General features: G+C 41.3%; 1 protein-coding gene across 6 annotated transcripts in view; it reads left to right on the forward strand.

Moving 5' to 3' along the window:
* TCF12 (transcription factor 12) overlaps positions 1 to 16,506 on the forward strand; it is a 370,531-nt gene that overhangs the window by 141,083 nt on the left and 212,942 nt on the right. Inside the window, exon 4 of one of the 6 annotated variants that reach the window (XM_055118055.1) lies at positions 5,634 to 5,694. The exons of the other annotated variants lie outside the window; for them this stretch is intronic. Coding sequence (XP_054974030.1) covers positions 5,634 to 5,694 — 61 coding nt within the window. The remainder of the gene's footprint in view (positions 1 to 5,633; positions 5,695 to 16,506) is intronic. 6 annotated transcript variants of the gene reach the window in all.

Raw genomic sequence — 16,506 nt, forward strand, 5'->3', positions numbered from 1 at the left:
TGAAGCATTTTATTTAAGACATTTTTGACTAGAGAGTTTGTAGCCTGTGACCTTAGACAAGTTAGTCTCTTCATGAGAGTTTTGTTTTTATCTCTAACAAAATATACAAAATATACATGGTACAGTTGTACCATGTATTGTGTAAGGTTTTCGTGAAGATGAGTATTTTGTCTATTAATGTAATCGATAAAACCTGCTATTTGTATTATCACTACTATTATTCTCATATCTGAATAACTAATAATTTGTTCATTTTCCTGGTCTTATTTCAAACACAAATTCTTTTTCTAAAATAATATCTGACCAATTTTTATTAGTTGACGGAAATTCCTGCAAGCTATGCTGTTAATTTTCTGCTCTAAAACTACACCCAGTCTAAGTTAACCTCTAAGTACTTCTGGACCCTTGGTATTTGTACCCTGAATTATAACTACAAAAAGAAGTTTCCTTGTTGGCACTCTTCCAAGATGAATTTTTCATTCTTTAAGTAGCATGCAAGTTCATTATACGATTGACTGCAGTATATCATGGAAGTTGAACTTTGTATTAATTTAACTTTTCAAGGGAAACTTTTGCTTTGTGTACATTTACCTAATCATATGAATTAGGTTTATGATACTGTCTGTGAGGAGAGGTTGGAATTTTAATCATGAACATTTTTTAGGTTACATGACCCTAACGCGTTGTACATTTATTTGTAGATAAGAAACAATGTTCAGTTGAGTAGTTTGAGTGATTTACTTTTTCTCCTAAGTACTAAATTTCCACCATGCTTTTCCTTTCTCTTTGTGATACAGTTAATTGAGTGAAATAATTACGATCACTTTCCTCTTCCAGCTTTTTTTTTTAATTTAAATTTTATTGAATCACCTTGTGGAGGGTTACATAGTTCTCAGGATTATGTCAGTTATACAATACTCAAACACCCCTCCCTTCACCAGTGCCCATATTCCATCACCAACCACCCCATTATACCTCCCGCCCCCTCCCGCCCCCCCAGTCCCCGCCCTTGTAAGTGATAAGTTTCACTTCGTTTACGCTTTATCTTGGTTACATTCCATGTTTCAACACATAACTCACTATTGTTGCTAGGGTTTCCCCCCAAAAAAGAAAAGACAGTTCTACTGTCAAGGAAGCACTTGATAGCTCTCCATTGCTGAGAATGTAGAGATATTAAGTCCCGCTGTTTGTTACATAGCTTTTCTATTTTTTTCCCCCCTCGTCCTGTGCCACCGAGTTCACGCCTGTTTAGTAATCACCACGCTGCCTGACGAAAGGAAAAAAACCAAAAAAGATGGTTATTTCCTGTCATCAGCCGGCGTGGGGCTCTGGCTTAGTTGATAGTCTGGTAGAATGTCTGCAAGCAGTTTCTGGAACCAAAAGTAATACGCTGGTATTGGCCCCGGCTCAAGATTCCACCAGCGTCCCGCTGTTCCAGGTACATAATAATTTGTCCCCCTGTATCCCATTCCCACGCCACCAGGTCCATGTCAGCTTAATGGACATCATACTATGGTTAACACCACGCCGCGTTTCTGGCCGAGAAAGAAGGATATTTCTTCTCAGCCGGCGTGGGGATATGGCTTAGTTCAGTCTATAGAGATGGCTACCACTTTGATTGCCTTCAATATTTCAGCAAAAGACTTACTCTTCTTGTTAGGATTTCCCACCAAAGTCCGACCCGTTAAAAGGGAACCATTTCATATTGGTGATGATTAAATGACATTAGGTCGCGCGGCCAATGGCAGCGGCCTCGCGGCTTTGAATTTCTGTATAAAGTCCAGGGAAAGTACAGCCAGAAATTACACGTCACTACAAACTTTAACCCTATTATGCTCCCCCCAAAGTCCAACCCATTACAAAGGAACCATTTCTTATTGCTGATTAAATGACATTAGGTTGCGCAGCCATGGCAGCAGCCACTCGGCTTTGAATTTCTGTATAAAGTCCAGGGATAGTACAGCCAGAAATTACACATCACGACAAACTTTAACCCTATTATGGACCCCCCAAAGTCCAACCCGTTACAAAGGACCCATTTCATATTGCTGATGATTAGATGACATTAGGTCGCGCGGCCGTGGCACTGGCCGCGCGGTTTTGGGTTTCTATATAAAGTCCAGGGAAAATTCTGCCTAAAATTCTATTGCTACAATCTTTTACCCTTCAACAAAAAACTCAGTACTATTGTTTGGAGTTTCCCCCCACGGTAGGCCCTGCTAAAAAGGAACATTTACACGTTGCTGACAATCATGAGATATTAGGTTGCGCGGCTGCTATCGCAACTGCGTGGTTTTGAATTTCTATATGAAGTCCAGGGAAAACTCTTTTGGTAATTACATCACTCGCTGGCGGCGCCTGGGCCAGCAGCTCCGAGCACACAGTTTGGAGGCATTTGGGGGGCGCTGCTCGTGTCCAAAGTAGTTCAGTTGCCTCCGGGGTCGATCTCGCGGGGCGGCAGAAAGGAGCGGCAGAAAGGAGATCTCTTCCAGCTTTTGTGGTACCATAGAACTTTTAAAGTTAGAAGATATGCTGGCTATTTGTATTCAGGTTTTTTTTTTTAATTTCATAGATGAGAAAATTGGCCTAAGGGAGTTTGAGATTTTGCTAGATTGATATGTGTGCTATTAATACAAAATACATACACATTTGTCTAGTTTGCTTTTTGTTCATGAGAGACTATGGCATAGAACTCAAGTATTCGGAAATTTATTCTAGTATTTATTACCCCTGTAGGTTAGTATTTCTGTATTTACTATAGAAATGAGATGAGAAATTGGTTTTTAAAAGGTGGCTAACAAGTATAGTGTATTTTGAGGCATGAAGCCTACATGATACTTAAGAACTCAGTTCTTGAAATCAGGCTGAGTCTCATCCTAGCACTTCTACTGTATGACGCTGGACACTTTCCTATGCTTCAGACTTTCTTTCCTTTTTTAATTGACGGAAAGTTTTCAGAGAAGTGTATCAAAAATAACCACCTTTCTAAAGTTCTAGATTTGTGCCTATTGGTGGAGAGAGAATACCAGTTATCTCATGATTTGACTTGAAAACACTAGGCTTTTCTGCAGCATATGAATCATAACAAAATTAACTTAAGGACTTCTTATTAGGGGATAAATATTATAGTTTTAGTTCTTCCATTTAAAGACTTGCAGTGAATGTCTGCTATCTGTCTCAATGAGGATTTTCATGTTTAACCCCCCCCCCAATCTGGGACTCAGACACTGAAGTAATAAAAATGGCCACATGCGTATCTGGCGCAGGGTGTGTGTGTCTCAGGAACCATACTCGTCTTGTGCTCCTGGGGCTCTCAGCAAGTGCTGATGGCATCAGGTTTGAACTCAGACGTGGCTTGCCCATCTCCCAGGCCTGTCACCTGATTCAGAAAGCACCAGCAGTGGACACTTGTCAGGTTAGCATTAGTATTGCATATGCACTGACTGAGATACAAGGTCTGGTAGAAAATGAAAACAGGAAGGTACAAGGTTGCTGCAGCCTTTCAAGAGTCTCAGATAGATATTTAGATTGACTAGATTGGGAGCATAAGTTCAAAGCCAAGAAGACTAAACAGATTCTGTGGAAAATGTAGTCCATAAGGTTATCTGGACAAAATTAATTTTATTTCTCTAGCAATTTTTGGACTATTTCTGTAGATGAGGCTAAAAGTATCTCTAATTTTGCTAAGTGGTTCATTCTTTACAGACTTTCATTATTTGCCACTCACATGCAAGAGCCTTGCCTGAGTCCCACTCTGTACCGTGAATAGCTGAGTCACTCATATTTGACAGTGGTAGCCTCTGGAATACCCTGAAGCAGGAAGAATCTGTTGTTTTCCTCTCCCAGCACCGTAGCATGAGAGCCATCCTGACATAAAGATACCCTGACCACCTGCTTCTAAGGAAATGGACTCCTAAATTTAACATGAGATTTGCAAGTGTACAGTTTTTCAGATGTTGAAAGTAAATGAACCTATACTTTTGAGCCTAGAAAATACATAATACAAGTGATAGCTCAAATAAGTTCTTAAGCTTCAACATTATTATTATTATTTTTTTTTTTTGGCTCCAGTAAAGCTGTGCTTAGGAGCCTGGGCCAGCTGGGCTGATGGATCATTGCAAGGTCCTGAGAATGTGAAGCTGCTTTTACCTTGCAGTACCCTGGAGGTGGGGGAGGGGAGGAAGGTGCTTTAGGGCTATACCCGGTGATGCTGTTGGAACAGTATGGTCCTAAGAATCAAACGTGGGCCAGGGCATGATAGGCATGATGGGCTGTACCAAGCTAAAACTTTGAGTGTGAGAATGAAGAAATAATAGCTAGAAAATAATTACTGAATTCGTTTTATTGATTCTGTTGAAATTCTAGGAGTGGGAGAGATATCTTTAGGTGGTTAGGAAAGAATTTATAGAAGAGGATGTTCTTGACAAGACTGTTATAGAAAAGACAGTATTTGTATGAATAAAGCAGCTTACGGGAAATAATGGAATGACAGTTCACAAGAACAGAATCTCTAAATTACAAATCAGTAAGTAGTAAATAGGTTCACTTCGAAAATGAACATTGAGAGAGTGGGTCACCAACAATGCTCACACTTAACTCCTGACTCTGTATTTAGGAATTACTCCTGGCTGCGCTCATTTAGGAATTACTACTGTCTCTGCTCACCAGGTAGCATGCTGTGAGTCAAACCCAGGGAGCTATAAGCAAGGCAAGCACACTGCCTGCTATACTATCTTTCTAGCCCCAGTTAACCTTTATAAAAGAAATGTTGTCTATCTTTTAGCCAGTTTAGAGCCAATTAACAGACTGTACACTGTGAATGACATGAGGTTTTACAAAGTTTACTTTGTTGTAGTATGAACAGTGGACCCATGAAAAAGTGTGGCAAGAATTATATTGATCTAATAAGATGTCACTTTTTTTTATTTTATTTTTTTTCTTTTTTGGGTCACACCCGGCGATACACAGGGGTTACTCCTGGCTCTTGCACTCAGAAATTACTCCTGGCAGTGCTCGGGGGACCGTATGGGGTGCTGGGAATCGAACCAGGGTCAGCTGCATGCAAGGCAAACACCCTACCTGCTTTACTATCATTCCAGCCCCTAAGATGTTACTTTTTATGACAATTTGAGACTTGAATTAGGTTAAAAGGATCAAGATATGGAGTGAGGAGAAATTTCACAAAGAAAGGAAATACTGAGACAACTTTAAGATGATAGAAAATCATTTAGAGGAGTCTGCGCCCTCACAAAAGCATAATAGCTTTTGAGTTAAAAACCCATGAGTTTGGCTTTAACAAATTAGCTGTGATTGTCTTAAACAATTCCATATTCTTTGATTTGATGAATTTCCTTTTTAAAAGGGAAAATCTGGCTGTTCAAATAAAAAAATAGGTTTTACTCACTATTTCCCATTTGTCAGTATTGATGGGTAACAAAATTTAGAGTCGCTTTACCTCCTTTAGGGTAGAAATATTTTCCAGACTATTTGTTTGGTATTGATTTTTATTTTTGAAGGGGAAAATGGTTTAGCTGTAAAGCTCTAAAGGTTTATAGCTAGTAGGAGTTCAAATTTGCAAGAGTTAGAAAGGACACACAAATTTTGAAATAGTATTTTATGCCTCTTGATCTCAGGTACAAACACAAGATGAAGCAGTTAAATAGCAAGGCAAGACAGGAGGGACAGAGAACTAAAGTAAGTGTTTTCTATGTTGCATCTATGTTCCCCATAATCTGTTTTGTTATGTAACTGCTCCTCCCAAATGATCTAAATGTGAAGAAAACTGTGATTAAGAAAAGGGTGTACCCTAAAATTAGAACCCTGAGAGAAAATTACTCTTGGTTGTCTTCAAAACAGTCTTTACCTAATCTTAATATACTTGGAAAATATATTAGAAAAAAAACAGGGGTATACGTGTATATAGCAAAACCACATAGTTTTCATATTTCTACTCATTTTTAGCTAATCCCACTATCCATTTTTTCAGTCTGCCATTCTTCTAGGAATTGTGCCTATTGAGATCTTGCTCTGCCACAGATTTTACCCTGAATTGAATTTTACTTTTTATGTCTCTCTCTGTATATATATCACTGTCACTGTCATCCCATTGCTCATCATTTAGCTCAAGTGGGCACCAGTAATGTCTCCTTTGTGAGACTTGTTACTGTTTTTGGCATATTGAATACGACACGGGTAGCTTACCAGGCTCTGCCGTGCGGGCGAGATACTCTCGATAGTTTGCCAGGCTCTCCAAGAGGGGCAGAAGAATGGAATTTTGGTCGGCCGCATGCAAGGCAAACACACTACCCTCTGTGCTATCACTCCAGCCCATATTTATATGTGTGTATATATGTGTGTGTGTGTGTGTGTGTGTGTGTGTGCGTGTGTGTGTATGTATGTGTTTTAAAATAAGGATTGATCTTTACAGTTCTTCTGATTTAAAAATTTTATTATTTTTCAGTCTTTAAAGTTAATAGCTGAAGAGCTAATACAGTTGGTTAGGTGCTTAAACTGCGTATTGCTAGCCGAGGTTCAGTCACTGACACCCCATGTAGTTCCCGAGACAACACCAGAAGTGACCCCTGAGCCAAGGAATAAGCTCCGAGAACTTCAGGTGTACCCCCCACCCCAAAACAAAAAATTTTAAGTAAATAAAGTTAACAAGTGGAAATAAAAACATTCTTTTAAGTCTCTGGACTTTTTTTTTAATTATCGAGAATTTTTTGTACTTTATTATTTTCTATAAGGTTTTTTTTTTTGTTGTTTGTTTTTTTTTTTTTTTTGCTTTTTGGGTCTCACCTGGCGATGCTCCGGGGTTACTCCTGGCTCTGCACTCAGGAATTACTCCTGGCGGTGCTCAGGGGACCATTGTAGGAAGCTGGGGATTGAACCCTGGTCAGCTGCATGCAAGGCAAACGCCCTACCCGCTGTGCTATCGCTCCAGCCCCTAAATTATTTCTTGTGAGAATAAAATGGAGGATAGATTCTGGCTACATATATTTTAGACCCACCCAGTTAACCTATTTTTTAAGTAATAAAATTAAAAATAGTGCTTGTCAATTTGGTTTACAAATCTACTTTAACACATTGTATATTTTTACCCTTACACAAGCTCGTCCAGGTGCTGTTTGTAAATTCCTATTCATCTAAGTTGAGAAAAGTGAGATTCAGAAGGGTTGATAATTTGCCAGATATTAGAAATCCAAAACTAATATCCAGGTAGAATGGGTTCCAGGTAGCTGGAGCAATAGCACATCAGATAGGGCGTTTGCCGTGCACACAGCCCACCCAGGTTCGATTCCTCCACTTGCACCGCAGAGCCTGGCAAACTACCCCTGGCGTCTTCGGTACACCCAAAACAGTAACAAGTCTTACAATGGAGTCGTTACTGGTGCCCGCTCGAGCAAATCGATGAGCAACAGGATGACAGTGACAGTGATGAGTGAATTGCTGTCCCTTTCTATTGTATCATACTTTTCCAAGTACTTGCAGAAAAGTAGTTTACAAATTTCAAGATGATGGCACTCTTTAAAAAATATTTACATTTAATGCCTGAATATTTAATACAGAAAATATATAGGGCATGGAATGAACAAGTTTTGCTTCCTAGTTTTACAACTGTATTTGTCATTGGAAAAAATTATCTCTAAGTCATAGGTTTTCATTCACAAGAGACATTTCTTAAGTGCGTGAGAAAATCATAAAGTGCACAAGGGCCAGAGAGATAGTTAAGGGGTAAGACATGTGCTTTGCATACTGCAGGCCCCGGTGTGGTCCCCTTGGGCCTCTGTGTCCGGTCCTGGAGACTCCCAGACCCCACTGCCTTGGTGTGGGTCGTGTCTGGCACGGTCTCCTTAGGCCCTTGCATTGGGTGACCAGCATGGTTGGCTGTAAATTTTCAAGAGGTGGTCCCCAAGCTTCCTAAATCCCAGAAAGTGCATGAGAATTAAAGTTTTGGGGCTGGAGCCAGCCAGCGGGTAGGGCATATGCCTTGCACGTGGCCGACCCGGGTTCAATTCCCAGCATCCCATATGGTCCCTTGAGCATCGCCAGGAGTAATTCCTGAGTGCAGAGCCAGGAGGAATCCCTGAGCATCGCCGGGTGTGACCCAAAAAGAAAAAAAAAGTTTTATGAAATATGTACTAGAATACTTCAATTTATTGAGTCGTCTTGTTTATTGAGTAGTCTTTTTTTTTAATGTTCAGTCTCTTGAAAACTTGTGTTTCATTTTGATTGCAATCTATGTTAGGAATTTTTACAGGTCTTACATGCTCCATTGATAAGCAGATGTTTGAATTCTTGAGTATGTCCTGAACAAACAGAGAAATGTACCATTTTAAATCCCCAACAAAAACTAAGGAAAATATATTTGTAAAACTTTTTTGGACTGGGGGTTTGGGTTCACACCCAAGCCCAGAGTTTACTCCTGATTCTGTTCTCAGGAATGAATCCTGGCAGGGCTTGGGGGATTATATGTGGTGCTGGGGACTGAACCCAGGCTGGCTGTGCAAGACAAACTCCCTGTCAGCTGTACTATCTTTCTAACCCTACATTCATACAATTGGAACTATTGCAAATGTTCTTTGCATTATAGATCTTGGTAATTAATGGGGAGAGACAGAAATGGGCAGATTTGCATTCTTATGGATTCCGCCTAATCTATATTTTTAAAACAGGCTATAGAAGAAGCTTAAAAGATTCATTCCCTTAAATCTTTAAACTCTTTTTAAATTTTAAATTCTTCAAATCTGTTTGAAAGGTTCTCTACCTCGAGACCAGAGCGATAGTACAGCACGTAGGGTGTTTGCCTTGTACTCAGCCAACTTGGGTTCGATCCCCGGCATCCTATATAGTCGCCCCAGCACCACCAGGAGTAATTCCTGAGTGCAGAGCCAGGAGTAAGCCCTGAGCATTGCCGGGTGTGACCCAAAAAGCAAAAAATAAAAAATAAAAATAAAAGAATAAAAGAAAAAATAAAAGAAAGGTTCTCTACCTCAAAAAATATTTCTGAGGGCCGACATGACTATACAGCTGGTAGGACATTTGCTTTACATGTGGCTGACACAAGTTCAGTCACTGGCATCTTATATGGTCACCTGAGCAGAGCCAGGAGTAACCACTGAGCATTGCTGTGTGTAACTCAAACACACACACACGAAAATCGTATTATGAGATCCAGAACAGATTACGTATATCTGAGGCTTCACGTGATGTATTGTTACTTTTTGTGATTTTTTTTTGCTATCTTGGCACTTTTAGTCCAAGAATAATATAAACTTTGAATATTTTCTTGAGCTAATTAAACTGGTGCTATGAAATTGTTTCTATTTTAATGTTTGGGCCACACCCAGTGGTACTCAGAGATGCTCATAATTGTGTTCAAGGAGCCATCCAATTCTGGGAATCAAACCTGGGCATCTTACATACAGAGCGTGCCCTCCATCTTCTTGAACTATATCCTTGGCTCCTGAAATAATTATTTTGAGGGCTATAGAGAAAATACAGCAGGTAAGGCACTTGTCTTGCACATAGCCTTTGACCCTTGGCAAACCCATATGGTCCTCTGAGCCCGCCAAGTGTGATCTGTGAGCACAGAGCTCGAGTAAGCCCTGAGCACTGCTGGGTGTGACCCAGATACAAACAAAAGTTATTTTATTTTTTCCCTGCACTGAAAAAATATAGTTTTAAGTTATATTTTACTTTTGGGAGCAGATATTTGTATTTGATCATAGTCACTGTGATCACTGTATCACTGTCATCCCGTTGCTCATCGATTTGCTTGAGTGGGCACCAGTAACATCTTCTTTGTGAGACTTGTTGTTACTGTTTCTGTCATATTGAATACGCCACTGGGTAGCTTGCCAGGCTCTGCTGTGCGGGCGGGATACTCTCGGTAGCTTGCTGGGCTCTCCGAGAGTGATCAAGGAATCGAACCCAGGTCAGCAGCATACAAGGCAAACGCCTTACCCACTGTGCTATCGCTCCAGCCTATATAATTTCTACAGTGTGGGAAATTATTTAGTGTATATAATTCCTACAGTGTAGGAAATTATTTAGTGACTCCATAAACTTTTATTTATCCTAGGCCAGATGCATTGTCTACAATAATACCAATCGCTGTGGTTTATGGTTTTGTTTTATTCCTCTGACTGCTTGCAGGTTACTTTTCATGACCGTGTACAGGGCTGGGACCTGCAACACAGTGCTGCCACTGCTGGAGAGTGCATTACCCGCCCCAAGGGCCCACTGCTAGGAGAGTGCATTACCCGCCCTAAGGGCCCACTGCTAGGAGAGTGCATTACCCGCCCCAAGGGCCCACTGCTAGGAGAGTGCATTACCCGCCCTAAGGGCCCACTGCAAGGAGAGTGCATTACCCGCCCTAAGGGCCCACTGCTAGGAGAGTGCATTACCCGCCCTAAGGGCCCACTGCAAGGAGAGTGCATTACCCGCCCTAAGGGCCCACTGCTAGGAGAGTGCATTACCCGCCCTAAGGGCCCACTGCAAGGAGAGTGCATTACCCGCCCTAAGGGCCCACTGCAAGGAGAGTGTATTACCCACTCTAAGGGGCCCGGGGTTATGTTTTTCTCACTCCATGTTTGGAAAATATTCTTTTAAAAATTATTTTGTTTTTCCCTTGTGTTTTTTAATTACCCCCAACAGTGCTTGTAAAGCTGTTTAGTGTCAGAAATCAAATCCAGGGCATCTGCAGTAACAGCATATGCCCCAGCCATGTCGCCAGGCCTGAAAAGGACTCTTCATTTTCTCACTAACCCCATCTTTGTGGAATTTTATAGTCTTCTTTTGGGCTTTTAAACTTTTTCTTTTTCCCCCTTTCACTTCTTTTATTCATGAAAAATTAGTGGAATTCAGCTATTTTGCCTTTACTGGAATTATTTGAGGATAACAGAAATATCCAGTCTACATTCTGTGGACAATATAATATTTATTCTCTTGGGGAAAGTTGATTATTATATTAGAGTAGAATTATAGTGATGATGACCCAGCAGTAATTGACACTCAGTATAGAATTAAATGTTAGTGATGATAACTCAGCAATAATGGAAACTTAGAAATAGGAACAATACTTGTTATGAAACCTCCAGTGGGAATGAAGTTCTGCTTTGTGGTACAAAAAATAGAGAATTTTTGCCTGAATATTCTTTTCTCATTAGACAGATGAATTTAATTATGTCTTCTGGGCTTGAGTTCCTAATATGCAAGGCAAAAAAATTTTCATAAGACCATAGTTTAGGCTGGGGGGAATTGAGTGTGGGAACGTATGTGGAGAGTGGCTGACATTGCTGTGGGATTGGTGGTAGATATATGCCTAAAACTCAGCTATCAACTCTAAATCATGGCTCTTTAATTAAATAAAAAATTATTATAAAAATAAGATCCTAGTTTCTATAAATCTGCTTACTAGATGCCAATGAGCAGTGTGCAGCCCTGTGAGCCAGTATATCCATGTCATTGGCTCTTTGTTGGCGTTAGACTTATTTTTAATAGACTGTGGCTAATTTACCTTTCTAAGAGTGTGCTCTCATATCCCTCCAATGTGGACTCCTTCTGTATTGCAGAGTGGTTAAGTTGGATTGTTTCTAACAGTATCAAGAAATAGTATGTTGAACAACTTATTTTTATGGTACACTGTAAGGTTATTTCTCTATAAAATGTGATGAAATTATTTTTCCCTCCAAAGGTTATCCAGTCTTAGAAAATCTTGATAAAGTTTCCTAAGCCTTCATAAAGCTATCAGAGTCTTTTGTGATTTTTTTCGGGATTATAACACCTCATCTATAGGTCAGTTTAAGAGGAATTTGTTAACTTTTGTATTGTGGAATTTTCTAATTAAATAAATACAGTATATCTACTTAAGTCTTTGGTTTTTCTTAGTTTTCAATGAATAGATCTTGTTCAATTTTTCATTAAATAGTTCAGGATTTTTGATGTCATGAACATGCTTTTAACTCAACACGGTGCTGCAGTTTGTGTCACTTAAATCACATTTCAATGTGAGCCACTGGTGGGATAGGCCAGTACAAGCCAGTCACACAGTCAGTGTGGAAACGCTGCTCCTGGTTATTCAGGCCTGTTCATAACCCTGTAGGTTTAGTTTGCTTCTTTGTTGTTTTGTGGATGTGGAAGGCATGCCCAACAGTGCTCAGAGGTTATTACTGACTCTGCTCTCAGTGATCATTCTTAGTGGGACATGAGGGATTCTATGTAGTTCCGGGAATGAACCTAGGTGGACCACATGCAAAGCAAGTGCCCTACCCACTATACCTTGCTCTGGCCCCCTAAACCTATAATTTCTTTATTCTTTTATGCTGATTTTGTATACTGCACCTTGATAATCTCACTAGTTGTAGCAGCTTTTTTTGGTAAAAACTGGAGGATTTTTTTTCACCTTTCCTCCCCCCTCCCCCCCATCCCTTTCCTGGGATTGAGGGGCCACTCCTGATGATCTTGGCCTGGCTAGGTGAGCCATGCAGATCAGTAATGGTGACCAGCACTGGCAGGTCTTTCAGAAAGCCACCCAGTGGTACTCTAGGGTCACCAGACAACTGTCTTGCTGACCAGTGAGGGGTGGTATAAGTCAGTCAGGGGTCAGACTCAGGGCCTGCTGGGTGTAAGACACGCACTCCAGCCCTTTGAGCTATTTCCTGGACTCCAGGATGTTCCGTTCATGTAAGTAATGAGTTTAAGTTTCTTTCCTGTTTCGATTTCACCCATTTAATTATAGTTTCTTCTATGATGTTGAGTGGAAGTGGTGGATTTTGATATTCCTAATTTGTTAAAAAAAAAAAGTGTACAGATTACTGTATCACTCGATCACTGTCATTGTTGTTCATCGATTTGCACAAGCAGGCGCCAGTAATGTCTCCATTCATCCCTGTCATGTGCTAGGGTAGTCCAATGGCATATTGGGGGCTCTTTCAGGGTCAGGGGAATGATGACCGTCATTGTTACTGTTTTGGGCATATCGAGTACACCACGGGTAGCTTGCCAGGCTCTGCTGTGCAGGCGGGATACTCTTGGTAGCTTGCTGGGCTCTCTGAGAGGGACAGAGCCTTTTTGGGGTGGCCTCTAATCGCCTTTACGGGTGTAAAGGCTACCAAATGTAAGCTTCTGGTCGATTGGCGTGTTGTAACAGTCTGCACACTAACAAACACGCACCTACCTGTGTCTCTGTGCAGCACCTGGGACCTCTGCGGCCTCAGGTTGATCTCCTTGAGGTTGATGGAGTGCACCTGGAGGTTGTTGAGTAGCTGGCAGAGCAGGACCCTATCACAGAGGGTCTGTACCAGGTCGAACACCTGTGCTGAGTCCCAGGTCACCCAGTCGTTGTCTGACAGCACCCCACAGTGGATGAACCACTGTGCGCACTGCTTTCATGGCTCTACGTCCAACCGTGCTGTGACTCAGCCGGGGCAGACTGCAATGCTGTGGCCGCCGTGGTTTCTCCATGCCCTGCCAACGCTATTGTGTCTGAATCTTGCAAAACAGCCAGTGATGTCCATCAGGAGTCTCGCATAGAGTTCCAGCAGGGATCGCGCATAGAGGTCCATGCCTGGTGTGCTGAGCCACACGTGGTCTAAGGTGAGATGGTGAGCCGGGTTTGGGAGAGCGCAAGGGGTTCGGGTGGCATGGGCGCCATCTTGCCTCCAGTCTGCGCAGCCCACATCGCCCCCAGACTCAGGCATTCTGTCTTAATCTTGCAAAGGTCATGTCTAGCAGATACAGATACTGTATTTCAATACAGAAACTATTGAAAATATGCCACAAATTTAGTGGTTTAAGATAACATAGATTTAATGCTGGAGAGATTGTATAGGGGTACATGCAACAGATCCAAGTTTCACTGCCAGTGCCGCATACAGTACTCCAAGAAATGCCAGCGGTTACTCCTGAGTACAGAGTTAGGAGTAGCCCCTGAGCATTGTCAGATGTGACCCAACACTGCCACCTCCAAGACCTACTTATTTATTATTTCAGTTTCCTTTGACAAAGGACTTCCTGTAACATTCTTATTTAGCTGGCCTGGTGCCAATGATATTTTTTTTTATTTTCCATGTGTCTGAAATTAACAGGAACTCTTACCCTCTGCTTTTTCTCCCTCCTTTTTCTCACTCCTCCTCTTCCCTCTGCCTAACCTCCCTCTCCCTCTCCTCCTTATTGCACACAAACACCAAATTTACTTTGTTGCCCTTTCCTTTAGGATCCTTTTCTCATCTGTTATTTTTTAAGCTGCTGTTTAATGTATTGTTTTGTTCTTTGTGTTAAGTCTGATAGTAATCTATCCTCCCTTCCTTACTCTCCCCTCCCTTAGTTATTCTCTATGAAAGTAGAAAATGGAAATGCAATTTTTAACTAGACTTACCTGATAAGAATCGTGGATTTGCCTCATCAGTAGAAGTCGTAAGAGCAGTACATTATGAATGATGGAGAAACGAACTCCACTCTAATTACAAATTTTGCGCTATGGTTTTTCTTGCATAAGACTGAAAACACTGGTTTACTCAAGATATCCTTGGAAGTTTTATACCAGATTTATTCTGCAGTTGCTTTCCTTAGTACCAAGTATCACAAAGTATTTGTTTGGCTACAGATATTTTATAAGCAGAAGCCAAAAATCTGTTCTTCTACATGGCAAGATTAGATATCTGCCATTTAACTCTATAACCTCAGGTTTGCCCTCGACTTACCTGAATCGTCTTCCTCATGTTTGAAATGCGGTCTGCCTTAAATAAGCAGTTTTTAATTGGAGTTTTCCAGGTTCTAGTGATATTGTGATAATGAAGGGTCATGGTTTACTTTGAATTACAGTACCAGATTTTACTTAGTATGTTCAGGAACGTCTGCATGTCCTGAGACTTTCTTTAGTGTTTATAAGACCAAAGTTACTTGATAATAATGCTAAAACATTATTTGCCATTTTGGTCTTATACTTTCTTTTTGCACCATGCGGTTTCTAAGATTCCTTTGGTAGCGACTGTGATTTTAAAGTTTCTCATGTTTGTAATTTCTATTACAGTAAATATGAATGGATATATTTCACATAATCTAAAGGTTTTTAAGGTTTATAGTTATTTTTAATAACCATGCAACTGACTCCACGCCAGGCTATTTTCCCTTGGGGCACCTCAGAAGGGGGCGGGTGAGAGCTCTCCCTGCCCAAGAGACCCAGCCCTGGCAGCCGACCTCCACAACCCAACCGCCACCATTCTCCAGGCTGCTTTCAGCACGCTCGGGCCAAGCTTCACGTATGAGTGAACATATTCCATCTTAAGATACTCCCTACTCATGGGGCTGGAGCAATAGCACAACTGGTAGGGCGTTTGCCTTGCACGCGGCCGACCCAGGTTCGATTCCCAGCATCCCATATGGCCGTATGGTCCCCTGAGCACCACCAGGAGTAATTCCTGAGTGTGTGAGCCAGGAGTAACCCCTGTGCATCACCGGGTGTGACCCAAAAACCAAAAAAAAAAAAGATACTCTCTACTCATTTTCTGTAATTACCACACCATATTTGATTGAAGGCAAGATGGCGCCAACACCGCCCGAACCCCTTGCACTCTCCCGAACCTGGCTCACTATCTCGCCTTAGACAACGTGCAGCTCAGCAGGCATGGAACTCTACATGTGATTCCTGATGGCCATTGCTGACTGTTCTGCAAGATTCGGACAAGGTTGTGCCCGGAGCCGGAGGTTCTTCATCCTCTTAACCACTTCTTCGATGCTCTTGAAGGCGTTCCACGCTGCTCTCAACATAATACCTGACCTTCTGCCATCCCTGGCAGTGCTTGGGTCCATATGCCATGCTGGGTATTTAAGGCAGGGCTGTGACCGATGGAGCTGCGTTTTAAGGCCTTCCCTTTAATCTCTCTCCAGCCTCTGGATACTTATTTCCAAAGGGGTCAGTCGTCCTTTTTAATGTCTTCATCTTACAGATCACTATTTGAATATAGAAACAGCCAATTTTTATGCATTGGTTTTGTAGCCTGCTACTTTGCTATATTGGCTTGTTGTTACTAAGTTTTTTAGTGAAGGTTACAGGATTTTCTATCTATACTGTCATGTTATCTGTAAACAATGTAGTAGTTGAACTTCTTTTCCAATTAAAATTCCTTCTACTTTTTTTTTTCCCTGATCACTATTTGGGGACTACCAAACACTACATTGAATCATAGTGGAAGAAGGTAGATATCCTTGCCTTGTACCTGATCTCAGAGGGAGGTTTTCATTTTTCACCACTAAGCATGATGTTGCCTGTGGGCTTATTGTTAATGGCCATTACTGTTTCGAAATCTTTTTAGTTATCTGTGATATTCTTGTTAGTGTGTTTACTCCAGTGATCAGTATACTATGAGGCATCAAGACATAGTCTCTTCTTCAGATGACAGTGGTGATTTGTTCAACCATCTTGCCTTTTCCATAGGGTTTTTTTTTTTTTCAATAGTCCAGGAGTCTCTTTATTTTTAAACAAACACTTCTCCTGCCATGAAT

Source organism: Sorex araneus, chromosome 10 (genome assembly GCF_027595985.1).
Source record: "Sorex araneus isolate mSorAra2 chromosome 10, mSorAra2.pri, whole genome shotgun sequence".
Taxonomy (NCBI): domain Eukaryota; kingdom Metazoa; phylum Chordata; class Mammalia; order Eulipotyphla; family Soricidae; genus Sorex; species Sorex araneus.